Here is a 12513-nt window from a genome sequence, read left to right as displayed (position 1 = left end):
AGGACTTACTCCAAGCCTAATGTGCTGTTACCCTGCCCTCACCCTTCCGTCCCCTGGCTGTCTTGTTGAATCATGTTTCCTGGATTTTGTTTCTTGTAGATCAAGACTTTTGGAGACACCCATGCCTTCACCAAGCTGGTGGTGAGCCTGAAGGATGTGGATCCTGACGAGGTGTATTCCTCCGTCCCCTACGAGAAGGGCTTTGCTCTGCTCTTTTATCTCGAACAGCTTCTGGGAGGACCAGGTAACGCTGGACATTGTCTTCACTTTTCTCCTGAAGCATTTCTCTGAGAGCAGCTCTGCCCCGTCCATCGTTTTCACAATTGCACGGTGGCTCTAAGACTAACCTGTTCTCTTGGAACAGCATGGCCCTTGGACGTTTACAAAGCAGAATGTAACGTCTCCTATTATTATATCTCTTTTCTTCATATGGAAGTTTATTGTTACATATTTTGGACCCTCCCTGACATTCTGCTGGCTACATGCCAATGGTTTTTGTTTATTTTTCCTTTTTTCTTTCTTTTTTCAATTTTTTTTCTTGTTTTGTATTTCAGTTTTAAATAAATATTTAAAAAAAGGTTTTTTTAAGTATTTACAAAGCAGTCAGGCACATTTTCTATAGCGCAGCCATAGTTACCTGGGCCACTGAGAGGGTTAGTGATTTGTCTGGATTCCCGCCAGCTACTCTGTCAAACAGGACTTGAATCTTCTGTCTCAAAAGCTAGTTCACTGTGTTCTGCTGCTTCTGTTACTGCCCCATTTTGCAGATGGGGAAATTGAGTTTCAGAGAGGTTAAGTGCTTTTTCCAAAGTCACACCATTAGTAAGTACCAGCGGTGGCATTGAATGCAGAGATGGCTCCTGACTCCATGGCCTGTACTGCCCCACTCTCCCGGGGTGCTGTGAGAATTCAGTGAGTCTCCCAAGTCTTTGGGGCTGATTCATCCTTCTATTCAAATTCATCTCCCACTGTTCCTGTATGGGCCCTTTCCTGCAGGCGGGCCTCCATGCCCATGCCCGCTCACAGCCTTTGCCTCTGTCTCCACTCCCCCCTCTCTCTCCTGCATGGCCACACCCTGCCCCCCTCCCTCCCGCCCAGGGCCAGGTTCCCAGGTGTAAGTTTGGGTTTCACAAGTAGAGTGCAAGCCCCTTGAGGACAGGGAGCCAGTCAGACCTGGCTTCTGACCTCTCCGTGGTGCTGGCCTGGCCGTTCAGTCAGAGCCCCTTTTGTCTTTGTCTCCTAGAGGTTTTCCTGGCCTTCTTAAAAGCGTATATTAAGGAATTTTCCTACAAGAGCATAACCACCGATGACTGGAAAGCCTTCCTCTATGCCCACTTCAAAGACAAGGTGAGGGGGAGACGGCGTGCTCTTGTTCCCGCCGCACATTCTGTGGAGGCTCGTTTGAGTCACTTTGCACCTGGGGGTGTGGGCTAGAATCGTTTCAAGGATGAACTCACTAAATGTCCTCCTTATTTTTGGATTTTTCAAGTACATGATCAGAACAATGTCAATAATTTTATAGAATTTTCCTCTGAGACTCAATTTGATGTTTTCCTTTTAAGAACATCTCTGTGTCCTAGGCCTGCTTATCATTCAGCCGGGCACTGTACAATCCATAAGCTCCCCTGGGTTTGTTGGAGCTACCTGGAGAGGAGCTCGCCACAAGACGCAGTATTATAATTATACATTATATTCTGTGCAGTGTGAGCCTCCACCTCCCAGGGTTGTTGTGAGAATCAAATGAGGGGATGTTTGCCACAAGCTTCACAAACTTTAGACCACTGTAAATGCTCTTACTTATACCTTATAATACACATGAAGGACCCGCTCAGGGTGGGCAGCTCCCTGTGTCAGAATTCCCTTCCCCAGGGCAGATAGCAACCCACAGATGTCTTAGTAAACAAATCCACGAGGCCTGTCCAGGATCACCCACCAGGAAAGGGTCAGGATCTGAACCTTCCTCTGAATCTCGCCCACTTCATGTGCTGTCCCACAGTGTCTCTTAATACAGTGGTGATGTGCTCATGACCTCACACTTGAAGACATGGCTCTCGTGTGGGGCCTGTTTTTGGCAGAGAAAGGTTGTCATGTGGCAGACTGAAGAATTTTCCCAATTGCTTGCAGACTGATGTTCTTAACCAAGTTGACTGGAATGCCTGGTTCTTCTCTCCTGGCCTGCCACCTGTAAAGCCAAAGTAAGTGTTTCCTTCAGAAGCCAAGGGGCCTCTCCCCAAAGTCGCTTGGGGGGGGGGAAGGGGCTGCAGAAGGGAAGCTCGGGGAGCTCACCCTCATGCGCTCTGTCCCCTGGAAAGCATTGGAGCGCGCTGTGCCTGGTGCTCTGGGGCTTCCGTCAGCACTTCCAGAAAGCCCCGGCTCGTTTCACCCGCCCGTGGATCTCGAGATCTTCCCACACCTTCATGAGGCTTGATGAGCTTCGAGGCTCCCCCTGCTAATACCCAAAACAAGGCCACGGAACGGTCAGGCTCCCGATGTCAGGATGTCCTTGTCAGGACCCGTGAGCACTCGCTCTCTCCCAGCATCACCAGGACAGGCCATCCCGTGCCCCGGCGAGGCCTGAGAGCAGACCACGAGCGATTCACTGAGAACTACATCACCTTTGGCTTCTGGGAAGCGACTGATTCTTAAAGAAATGCTAGCGGGGCAGCTGGGTGGCGCAGCAGAGTTCAGATCTGGCCTCAGACTCTTAGTGCTAGCTGTGTGAGCCTGGGCAAGCGTCAGCGTCCCCGATCGGGCAGGGACGGCCGAGGCTGCACAAGCTGCAGTCCCCTCTGTGGCAAATCAGCCAAACGCCACCCCCCTCGCTGCCCTCCCAGCCCCTTCTGGGGCCCCAGTAAAGGCCCGGGCAGAACGGACTGCCTTCCCCGGCCGCCTCCAACTTCCCTCGAATGATTTGGAGTGCCCAAGTGAGCTCTGAAGCCGCCCCGTGTGCTCTACACCCAGGGACATATCCTGGGAGAGCCCAGGACCTAATGTGGGTCCCAGGGCACAGACGGAGGGAAGCCTGGGAGTCCAAGCTTCCCTCCATGGCATGGAGCCTCCTCTCATGTTATGGGGGCTCACAGAGCCTCCAACTATTTTTACTTTTGACTCCCATAGTAACACTAGGTAAAATGGACGTGATGGTTCATTCAAAAGGATTTGTCAGTTTGGGGACTGTCAGAATTCCCTTGTGATTCTTCAGGTAGAAGAGTCCATATTTCCAATGCTTTCTAGCTCTTCCCCTGGGTTTGAACTCAGGGCTATTTTGATGAGGAAAAAAGATAGATATTCATGTCTTCATAAACTCTTGTTTTTCCTTCTTTTCAGGTATGATATGACTCTAACAGAGGCTTGTATTAACTTGAGCCAACGGTGGATCAAAGTGAGTAATCCTGAGGGATTATGGGCCCTTTTTCTAATTGAGACATTTAAGAAAAAGATATACTTAAGTGCACTTCTAGCCAAAAGGCAAGGCTTTATGGGTAAATCACTGTTCTCTTCGATTAAAAAAAGTATTCATTAAGCACTTGCTGTGTGCAAGCAACTGTTGTTTTTATCATTGTAGAACAAAAAGAATTTAATACCCCTTCTAGTTAGTGAGAGACATCCCAGGGAAAGGCGTGCAAGAACTGGCCTTGGCTCCAGGGAGGCCTGGACACCTCTGACACATATTGTCTGTGTGACCCCGCACAAGTCTCTTAAGGTCTTAGTAACTACAGACGAGTCTCTAAGACTGAAAGTGGTAGAGAAGCTGCCAGCCTGCATTGGCAGAGAGCCCTTCTTGCCTAGAACTTTCTGCTGGGAAGTGCCAGTGAAATCAAGGTGTGGTCTGTGTCCCTCTACATGCTAGCTAGTTTATTCATTGGATATTTCCTTACTTCTCTTCCATAAATTAAATATTTAAATGGTTATTCATGTAGCAACCATAGGTATTGCCATAGAAAATATGCTAGTGCTCATAATAATAAGCTTACATTTTGGCATCTTTTTCTGGCTTTCAAAGTGATTATTACTGCATAGTAGCCTAGAGAAGAAGGGGAAGCATTTAAGTATCAACCCATTTTACAGGTGCTGCTTAACTCATTTAAGTAGTGACTTGGTTTTCGATGTGTAATTTAACATGTAATTCAAACATACTTTTGAAATCTAAGTAGTTTTTTTTTTTCTTTTGGTCTGTGTACAAAACTTTAATTAAGTTGCTATCATTACATTGCTGAGAATGTTAAAAAGATAATTAAAGATTTTGCCTATTGTTTCTGCCCTAAAGCAAGTAGCATAAATTTATCTGACCCTATAGAATGATCATAATAAATTCTTGTTAATTGTTTGAATTAAGTTACTACTGCTGCTACTACCACCACCATCACCACCACTACTACTACTATTAGAGGATTTTTACTTAGTGCTTTTGGAAGTTTCAGGAGCACTTTACACATTTTAGATCATTTGAATTTCCCAGTAATCACGGGAAGATAGGCGCCATTGTATTCCTCCTTTTACAGTTAAGGAAACCGAGGTCAACGGCAAATAAGACTAGGTCTGTGACGTCACCTAGCTGCCTTCTCTGGGAAGATTGCTGCTGTAACTTTGGATCTCCCTGCCCTGGAGGGAAGCAGATCTGTCAGGGGGCCCTGAGCCTCCATCACTGCCTCAATGGGGGTGCCAGGGCACATTTGTAGGGTGGCATCTTGCCACAGCCGTGACTTCAGTGACCAGAGGTTTGGACTTGGTCCTCAGCTTGGCTAAAAAATAAAATCCACCACGTGCTCTGACGCATTTAGTGCGAGAGTGTCAGCCAACAGGAATCAACAAGGTGTCGTGGACTCTAATGGTCAAATCCTGCCATAGACACTGCCTCACTGAGTGATCCTGGACAAGTCACTGAATCAGTCTCAGTCTCAGTTTCCTCTTCTGAAAAATGGGATTAATAATAATAGCACTTTCCTCCCAGGTTTGTTGTGAGAATCAAATGAGATAACATGTAAAGTGCCTTGCGTATTTTAAATTGCTATGTAAATGTAAGTTGTTACTATAGACATAACTTTCCAGTTTATAAAGTGGATCTGTATGTGCACTTTATTGCTGAAGCTTTAGAAACCTTTGGATGCTTCAAACTCCTGTTCCTCACATGCTCCTCAGTTGTCCTTAATGATAGGAGGAGGTCACAATTTTTTTTTTTTTCTTTTCCAAAAGCATCAAAAGAAAACGAGCTGTCTGGTTAACAAATCCACACACACTTATTAAACATTAGTGTCCCAAGCACTGTGCTAAGCCGGAGAAGAGAATTATAATAGCTGTATGTTTTCTCCTATTTTTCTTGTGCTGAATAGCTAATCAGCAGAAAGAAGGAAGAGAAAACAGAACCCAGGGGCAGATGGAGGAGATTGCCACAGTTACCAGTCCTCCTTCCTGTCCTCCTGAATTAAAATGATATATTAAAAATGATGTTTTTGCAATTTTTGGTAAATTATGTTTAATAGCTATTAATCTTACAAATTTCTAGAAAAGTATTTTCCTAAGAAATTCAAATAAAAGCAATAATTTCATGATAATTAGAATGAAATAGGTTATCCTGGGGTAGAGGGAAACACTGGGTTGTATATAACCTTTAACCAGTAGGGGATTTAGAAAAATATACAGTTTGGTTCTTGTTCCACATGTAAATTACCTTGAATACTTTTAATATACCTTATTTAAAAAAAAAATACTACTAGTGACATAAAGGAAGAGAATGATTTATTTTACTGGTTCTTGGGGCACTATAATTTCTTGTGAATTCTAGGAGCCAAACAATAATTTTACCCCAATTCTTTCATTTTCTGTTTGTTTTAACCTTAATTTTCATAGTTTCTCCCCAAGAGACTGTGGATGCTGCTGATATATCTCTTTGAGGCAATAGAGGAAACAATCCATTCAAAATTCTATTCCCTCTTAAAGATAATGTGGTAATAACTTCTTGGTTCTTTGAGAAGTTCTAAAAATTAAAGTTGTATTTATACAGGAAGTTGGATTTTGGATTTTGCTCAGATTCTTAATATATGTGATTACATATTACTTTTAAACTTGAATAATAAATGAGCCTTTTGGATTTTTTTTTTTTTTTAGGCCAAAGAAGATGATTTGAGCACATTTTCTTCAGCAGACTTAAAGGATATGTCTTCTCATCAGTTGATTGAGTTTCTAGCATTGATGCTAGTGGCAGTAAGTGCTCTATGTCAAAGTATTGAAAATAAAAATGGAGGGGGGGGGGGGAGCCAAGAGCTTATCACAGGTAGGGGAACAAAAAAATTGGGGAAGAAATTATCTATAAAAGTAATTTATTCCAAAAGCATTTGAACATGGGATGTATAAGTCCTGTTGATCTCTTTTCCTTGAAGTGTGAGCTTTCCAGGTGGAAGCTGGATGACCATTTGCCTGAAATGCTACAGAAGAGGGCTTTTGAATCTCTCTTGTGTCCTGGACCCCTCTAGCATTAATTAGTTACACCCCTGTTCAGAATGATATTTTTAAATGCATAAATGAAACGCAAGGGGTTATAGAGAGGAAACCAGTTATATTGAAATGGGCTCGTGTCTTTTTTCTTTTTTTAATCCATGTGTCAGTGGCAGGTCCCTGACTTCGGGAAAATGTCCTTCCCAATGTGCCCTAGTACTGGAAGCCACGTTGTCTTCTAATGTAGTTAGAGGCTGAATCCTGGCTTATTTCATTCTTAAAGTATTCGCCTTGTAAAGGTAGCACAGATTCTCTGCCAAACACAAGGATGAGAGGCGGAAAGAAGCTCAAGAGCATTGGTCAACAGGATGTCGTAGCTTATGGATCACAAGAGAGAGCAGGGAGAGGTGAGGGGGAAATACAGAGGAACTCCAGGCCCAGGCCAAATGGTGGCATGGGCAAAAACTACAACAAGGTGATGGATAATTTCAGCAGAATTCCCAGGAAAAGGCTGGAGGTTTTCGAGGGAAGCCAGACACTCTTCTTGGCCTTGGGGACCCTCTGACACCAAGTCAGTCAGTTGGCCAAGAAACACCATGTGGACCCCAGTCACAGGAGACGGATCTCTGTATGTAGCTATAGGGAAGTCTTTTGGTGCTCGGTAGAATAGGAATAAGCTTCAGTCTTAAAAACCCAGTTGGTACATCAAGAAGAAGCAAAAGTGATCTTATAACAAACAGTAATTTGGAAAATAATTTGTAATCTTTCCCTTGGGGCAGCTCAGTTGTGCTTCCAGTTTTGTACTCTGCTTTTTAAGAGAAGTATGGAAGACTTTGAGTCATTTCCCCCTCCCCCAAAAAAGAAAAACAAACCAAAAAAACTATATAGATGCTTTGCTTCAAATTGATTTGAAAAGCATTTATGCAGTGCTTAAGCCGGCACAATAACCCCTATCCTCAAGGAGCTTACATTCCAGCAAGAGAAGGCAGAGTTGGAAACAGGGAAAGGAGGGACATGATTTAGAAATGGCTTGACCTGCTGGCCCGGTACCAGGATGATCCCAGCGTCCCGGGGGGTGGGGAGAGAGAAGGTCCCTGAGGAAAGATTTCAACGTTCATAATCACTTACAAAAGAAAAGTGAGCTTCAGCTGCACGGCCGGAGTGTTAGCTATTATCAGTAAAGCTTTAGAGGGCATGCTGCCGGTCGTCTGTTTGAAGCGCTTCAGAACCAGTGGAACCCTCACTCTGTGGGTTATCTCAAACATGCCAGTATATAGCGTATCCCGTCTCTTACGGTCCATTTGAAGTCTCTGATTCTGCCATCTATATTTTTGGCTTTGAACTGCAAGACAATGTTAAAATTACTCTTCCCAAAATTATTTTGTGCCCTAACTTTGAGAGCAGTAATGGACCTTTTTCTCCCCTAATTTACTTGTCCTCAGACTCTCAAGTGAAGAATTTTCTTTTGACTGGACCTATAATTTCATTCATGCGGGGAAGTTACAGTGAGGAAAGCCCCTCTAGCAATAAGATTGGCACCTGTCCTGCTGAGAGATGCCCAGGGCCCTGAGAAGCGGCGCACATATCCAGGCCGTGCAGAGGCAGGCCCTGACCTGCGTTCCATGGCTTCACAGCCAGCTCCCTGCTGGGCTGCAGAATTCTGTCAATGAGAAACTCATACAGAGCTTACTCTGTCCTGAATACATTGTGTCATTTGGTCATATCCAGCATAATTCTTTTGGTTTGCAAAATTCTTGGTATTTCAATTGAAGTCATGCTTCTCTCCAACTTTTTTCTTCCAAAAAACAGCTGAAGTGGCCCGTGACACTTTGTCTTTTCTTTTAGGCACCAATTCCAGTGTCCCACGTACAGCGAATGCAGGAGGTGTACAACTTCAATGCTGTTAAAAACTCCGAGATTCGCTTCAGGTATGTGAACATGTATCTCGAAGGAAGGGGCGTCCCACAGAGATGTTGAGAAAGGGGAGGCAGAGAAACTGGCCGTCAGGCTCCTCTCACCTCTCTCAGGAGCAACCTTGGGCGGGGGGGGGGAGGAGGGGGTCACGCTCCTCCTATTGGTGGTACACATATGCGTTCCCTTGCTGTGACATAGGGAGAGAAGAGATCCTGTGGCAAAAAGGCTTTCTTCCAAAACTTATGGGATCCATCTTTTCTGTTACATGACATCCATTCCTAATTAAAATTCATACTGGTACTATTAGATCCCAGTGACTTCAGAAAGCGAATTTCATATTTCCTTAGCACCTGCACTGTGCCTCCTTTTGGGAGCCTGAGGAATCTTCAAGGGAGAAAAAGGAGTTGGGTGGAGTACTAAGGTTTTTTTTTTTTTTTTTTTTTAACACATTTGGAAATTGTTTTCTGTCTGTTTTATTGCTATAAATAAGTCCATTCTGAGAATGAGCTTTTAGTACTTGACAGTGATTTTGCATAAGAGAATTAGGGGGATAAAGTTAGGTACACTGAGGTTTGAGCCTTGTTCTGAGATCCATCAGAGTTTTCTAAAGTGGTCTTGTTCCAGGACTTAACTTTTTGGTACGTTGGTTTCTCGTTGTGTCGGGTCCTTGGAAAATATCGGTAGAATAGTAGATCCTTACTGTCACTGTAGTTCTAGTAGATCCTTACTGTCACTGAAAGTCACTGGGGACAATGGGCAAGTTACTTCATTCCCCAGGATTCAGTTTCCTCCTGTATAAAAAAAGGATTGGATTCAGGGCCCGGCAAAGGCCCTTTCCAGTTCTCTACCCCTGACCCCTTGTCTGCCGCTTCTCTCATCAGGTGGCTGCGCCTTTGCATCCAGTCCAAGTGGGAGGATGCCGTGCCCCTGGCTCTAGAAATGGCCACAGGACAAGGAAGACTGAAGTTTACCCGGCCCCTGTTCAAGTAAGACCCCTCGATGTCCAGAATGTCTTCTGAGCACTAATACAGCACAATGGCGGGAAGGGCCGATTGCTTCGATTCTCTCCCCACATTTAGTATATATTTAGTTGGCCAGCACACACTGCTTCCTCTGTGCAAGCTTCTAAGGGGACAAAGACGGGTCAGGGAGCGCCTGTTCTATGGGGGGCTCACAAGCTGAAGGGAGGCCTCAGGGGAGGGAGGCAAGGCAGCCACGTGGGGATGGGGATATAAGTTTGTTGTAGCTCAGGGGTTATGGCTTCTAGTTCTGTTTTGAGGAAAGTCTATCCATAATGCTTTTTTAAAAGATCAGGTTTTCCCAGTGCTGTCATCAGGGGGAATTCCTGGCAATCCCCAAAAGGTTATTTAGAAAGCTTGAAGAAAATCCAGTCTGCTCTGTAGGTTCGATGCTCCTCTCCAACAGGCGCCCAAACATCACCAAGACGTTGTAGTTTCCATCTCAGACACTGATGAGAACAAGGCTAGAGATGGGTGCCGGAGCTCTGGTTTCCCTGATCTGGCCACTCTCAGTCACCCGCAGTCTAGAGCCTGGCCTGGAGCCTTCCCCGTGGGGGGAAGTGACTCTGTGGGAGTTGTGTGGTCTGCCCATGTCAGGGGTGGAACTGGAACTTGGAGCTTCCTGACACCAAGCCAGCTCTCCATCCATCAAGCTTATTTCTCTTTATGGAGAAGACAGGCTTTTATTTGGAGATCCAAGATAACAGATATGATCAACCCTGTTATTCTCCTCAGAGTTTGTAAGGATGCCAGAACATTTAAATGAAGAGGGTTAGCCAGGTTCCCCGGGAGATTTGGAGGGAGTGAGGAAGAGAAGTCTAGAATTATTTGCCAGGGTTGGGGGGAAGCCAGTCACATTTTAGAAATCTGACTATTCCCAAAGGGTTGAGGAGTACAGTTCTGAGCACTGCCTCTGCTGCTCATGGGTACGACGCTTCACTCTCAGGGCCTCCAGGAAGGACTTGATCAATGCTTAATAGACTAATTAGGAGCTGTAGAAAGGAAAAGCAGTCATTAGCAGGAAGCCGGAAAAGAAACTGTTGCGGACGTTTTCTGTGACACCCCTCACTCCAAACATTGTATTTTTCACAAGGACAGTCAAACCAGATGGTCATGGCTAATTTGTTGGGTGACTTAATTCCCTGCTGACTTTATTCAATTTAGTAAATGAAAACAACTCATTCAGTTTATGGTTTGGTAAATTAGTTAAGCCAAATTTGATTTATATAGTCAGTTTTTCTAGAACATTGGGAAATTAATAACAGCATAAGTCTTGCTTTTAAATTCTACCCCCATGTCTCTTCATTCAATGGGCCATGACTCTGAGAAGCTTTGGCCAATTGTACGCTGAGCTGAGGAGGCGTTAGGGATGGACCTGGTTATGGCAGAAGATCAGGCCAGTTATATCTACGTAGATTCCTTGCCAACTTGACAAGCAAGTGGGTGATGGCAACACCCTGAGATCATCTGAGAAGTCATGGGAGGGTTGCATTTCTCTGTTAGGAATAGTGGACCCAAGCCAGCTCTGTCACAAGTACTCTGAAATACTGGTATTTCAGAGAAGCCATTCTTTGGAAATGGAAGCCTTCTGTAACCCAGACCTACTTCCCCTTCTGGAAGGGTAAGGAAGGAATATGCAAAAGGTTACAGAAAACCGCAGAAATGTATTTTTCGTAGGGAAAAAATGATGCTTCCATAACTTTTCTATTTTGTGATTTAAATTCATTTGACTCCAGTTTGACACAGAATATTAAAGACTGTATTTTATTCACCTTTAGGAATTATACAAGCTTACAAATAAGCAGTGGTTAGTCATGTCCTTGTTTAAGGGTTTCCATTTGTCTTCAGCATTTAAGCTGTTGTGATTTCTTCTTTTTTTTTTTTAACTTTAATTTACTTAAGTTTTTTTAATGAATTGTTTTTCACATTAAATGAAGCATTTATTAAATACCAGCTGTGTGCTGGACACTGGAGATACAAAGAAATAGAGCCTAACCTGCCTTCCTGGAATTTATAGTCTGCTTTTATTTTGAAAAGCAGTTGAGAATTTCATAGAGAAGACTGTTTTTTAAAAGTTGACACAGGCAGGTACACATTACTATTTAGCCTTATGTTAAGTTCTATAAAATGTGTTGTATAAAATTATGTAAAAATCTTTTGCAGGGATCTCGCTGCCTTTGATAAGTCCCGGGATCTGGCTCTCAGTGCCTATCAGCAACACAAAGCTAGTATGCATCCCGTGACTGCCATGCTGGTGGGGAAGGATCTGAAAGTGGACTGAGGACCTCACCTGCCCGCCGTTCAGTTTCCTAGTGAATGACTGAAATACGTTCTGTGAATTGCTATTGTAATCACACATTCCCATTTACTCAGATTTGTATTCTATTATATCAGTGATTTTTGCCAAAATAAATCAAGCTGAGATTTTTAAAGCTACCTCTCATTTGTCAAAAAGAATTTCTGCAGCATTGGGAAACTTGCCACAATTAGTGGTTTTTAAGATGTCAGACCCATGAAAGGAAGAAAGCCATTCAGGCCCGTCCCATTGTCCTTAAAAATGCTCCTGTATTATTATGATTAATACATGACTTGGGTTATGTTGTTGGAAGCTGCTGCCGTCCAGAACGTCAGCACAATCTACTGTCTAGTTTTTTTAATAAACTTGAAAGCATGGGCATCTTTTGCTCTTGGTCTGTTATCACCTTACTTAATAGTAAACTAATACTGTAACAAAATTAATTAGCAATCTCCTGTAAACCAAAAAACAGGATGATTTGCCTTTAGGGTTGGGAATCTTCCTGAATAGAACTCTTTATTTTGTCTAAGACTGGCACTGATCAGCCTTTGATGTGTTCTTCCCATCTGTCTCTTTATCTGACAAAATCCTGACCACCTTCGGCTCCTCTAGTAATTTTGGTGGTTGTTTCCAAAGCCAATAGATTTTGGAGGGGGCAGTTTATTATTATTTATACTTAAAGAACACTTGCCCTTGGTTTTCTCTCCCACTTGGGGCTCCTCAGTAAGAGTATTTTGATGAAGCTTTACAAAGATTGGGAGAGAAGTCCCAAAGGGAATTCAGATCCAAAACATTGGAACAGAAATTTTATATTTAGGAGATCTGATTTCCGTTATTTAGTTCACCAGTTAC

At 43.7% G+C, this 12513-nt stretch overlaps 1 protein-coding gene across 1 annotated transcript in view; it reads left to right on the top strand.

Moving 5' to 3' along the window:
- Positions 1-12042, top strand: part of LTA4H (leukotriene A4 hydrolase) — a 37075-nt gene extending 25033 nt beyond the window's left edge. The window contains exons 12-19 of the mRNA XM_052001129.1: positions 100-244; positions 1244-1347; positions 2125-2195; positions 3328-3382; positions 6106-6201; positions 8278-8360; positions 9228-9332; positions 11529-12042. Of these exons, the coding sequence (XP_051857089.1) occupies positions 100-244; positions 1244-1347; positions 2125-2195; positions 3328-3382; positions 6106-6201; positions 8278-8360; positions 9228-9332; positions 11529-11646 (777 nt within the window). The 3' untranslated portion in view covers positions 11647-12042. The remainder of the gene's footprint in view (positions 1-99; positions 245-1243; positions 1348-2124; positions 2196-3327; positions 3383-6105; positions 6202-8277; positions 8361-9227; positions 9333-11528) is intronic.
- The last annotated feature ends 471 nt before the right edge of the window (positions 12043-12513 follow it).

This window comes from Antechinus flavipes, chromosome 5 (assembly GCF_016432865.1).
Source record: "Antechinus flavipes isolate AdamAnt ecotype Samford, QLD, Australia chromosome 5, AdamAnt_v2, whole genome shotgun sequence".
In the NCBI taxonomy this organism is placed as follows: Eukaryota; Metazoa; Chordata; class Mammalia; order Dasyuromorphia; family Dasyuridae; genus Antechinus; species Antechinus flavipes.
The sequence above is the reverse complement of the archived record's forward strand: the minus strand, read 5'-3'. Positions and strand labels throughout refer to the sequence as shown.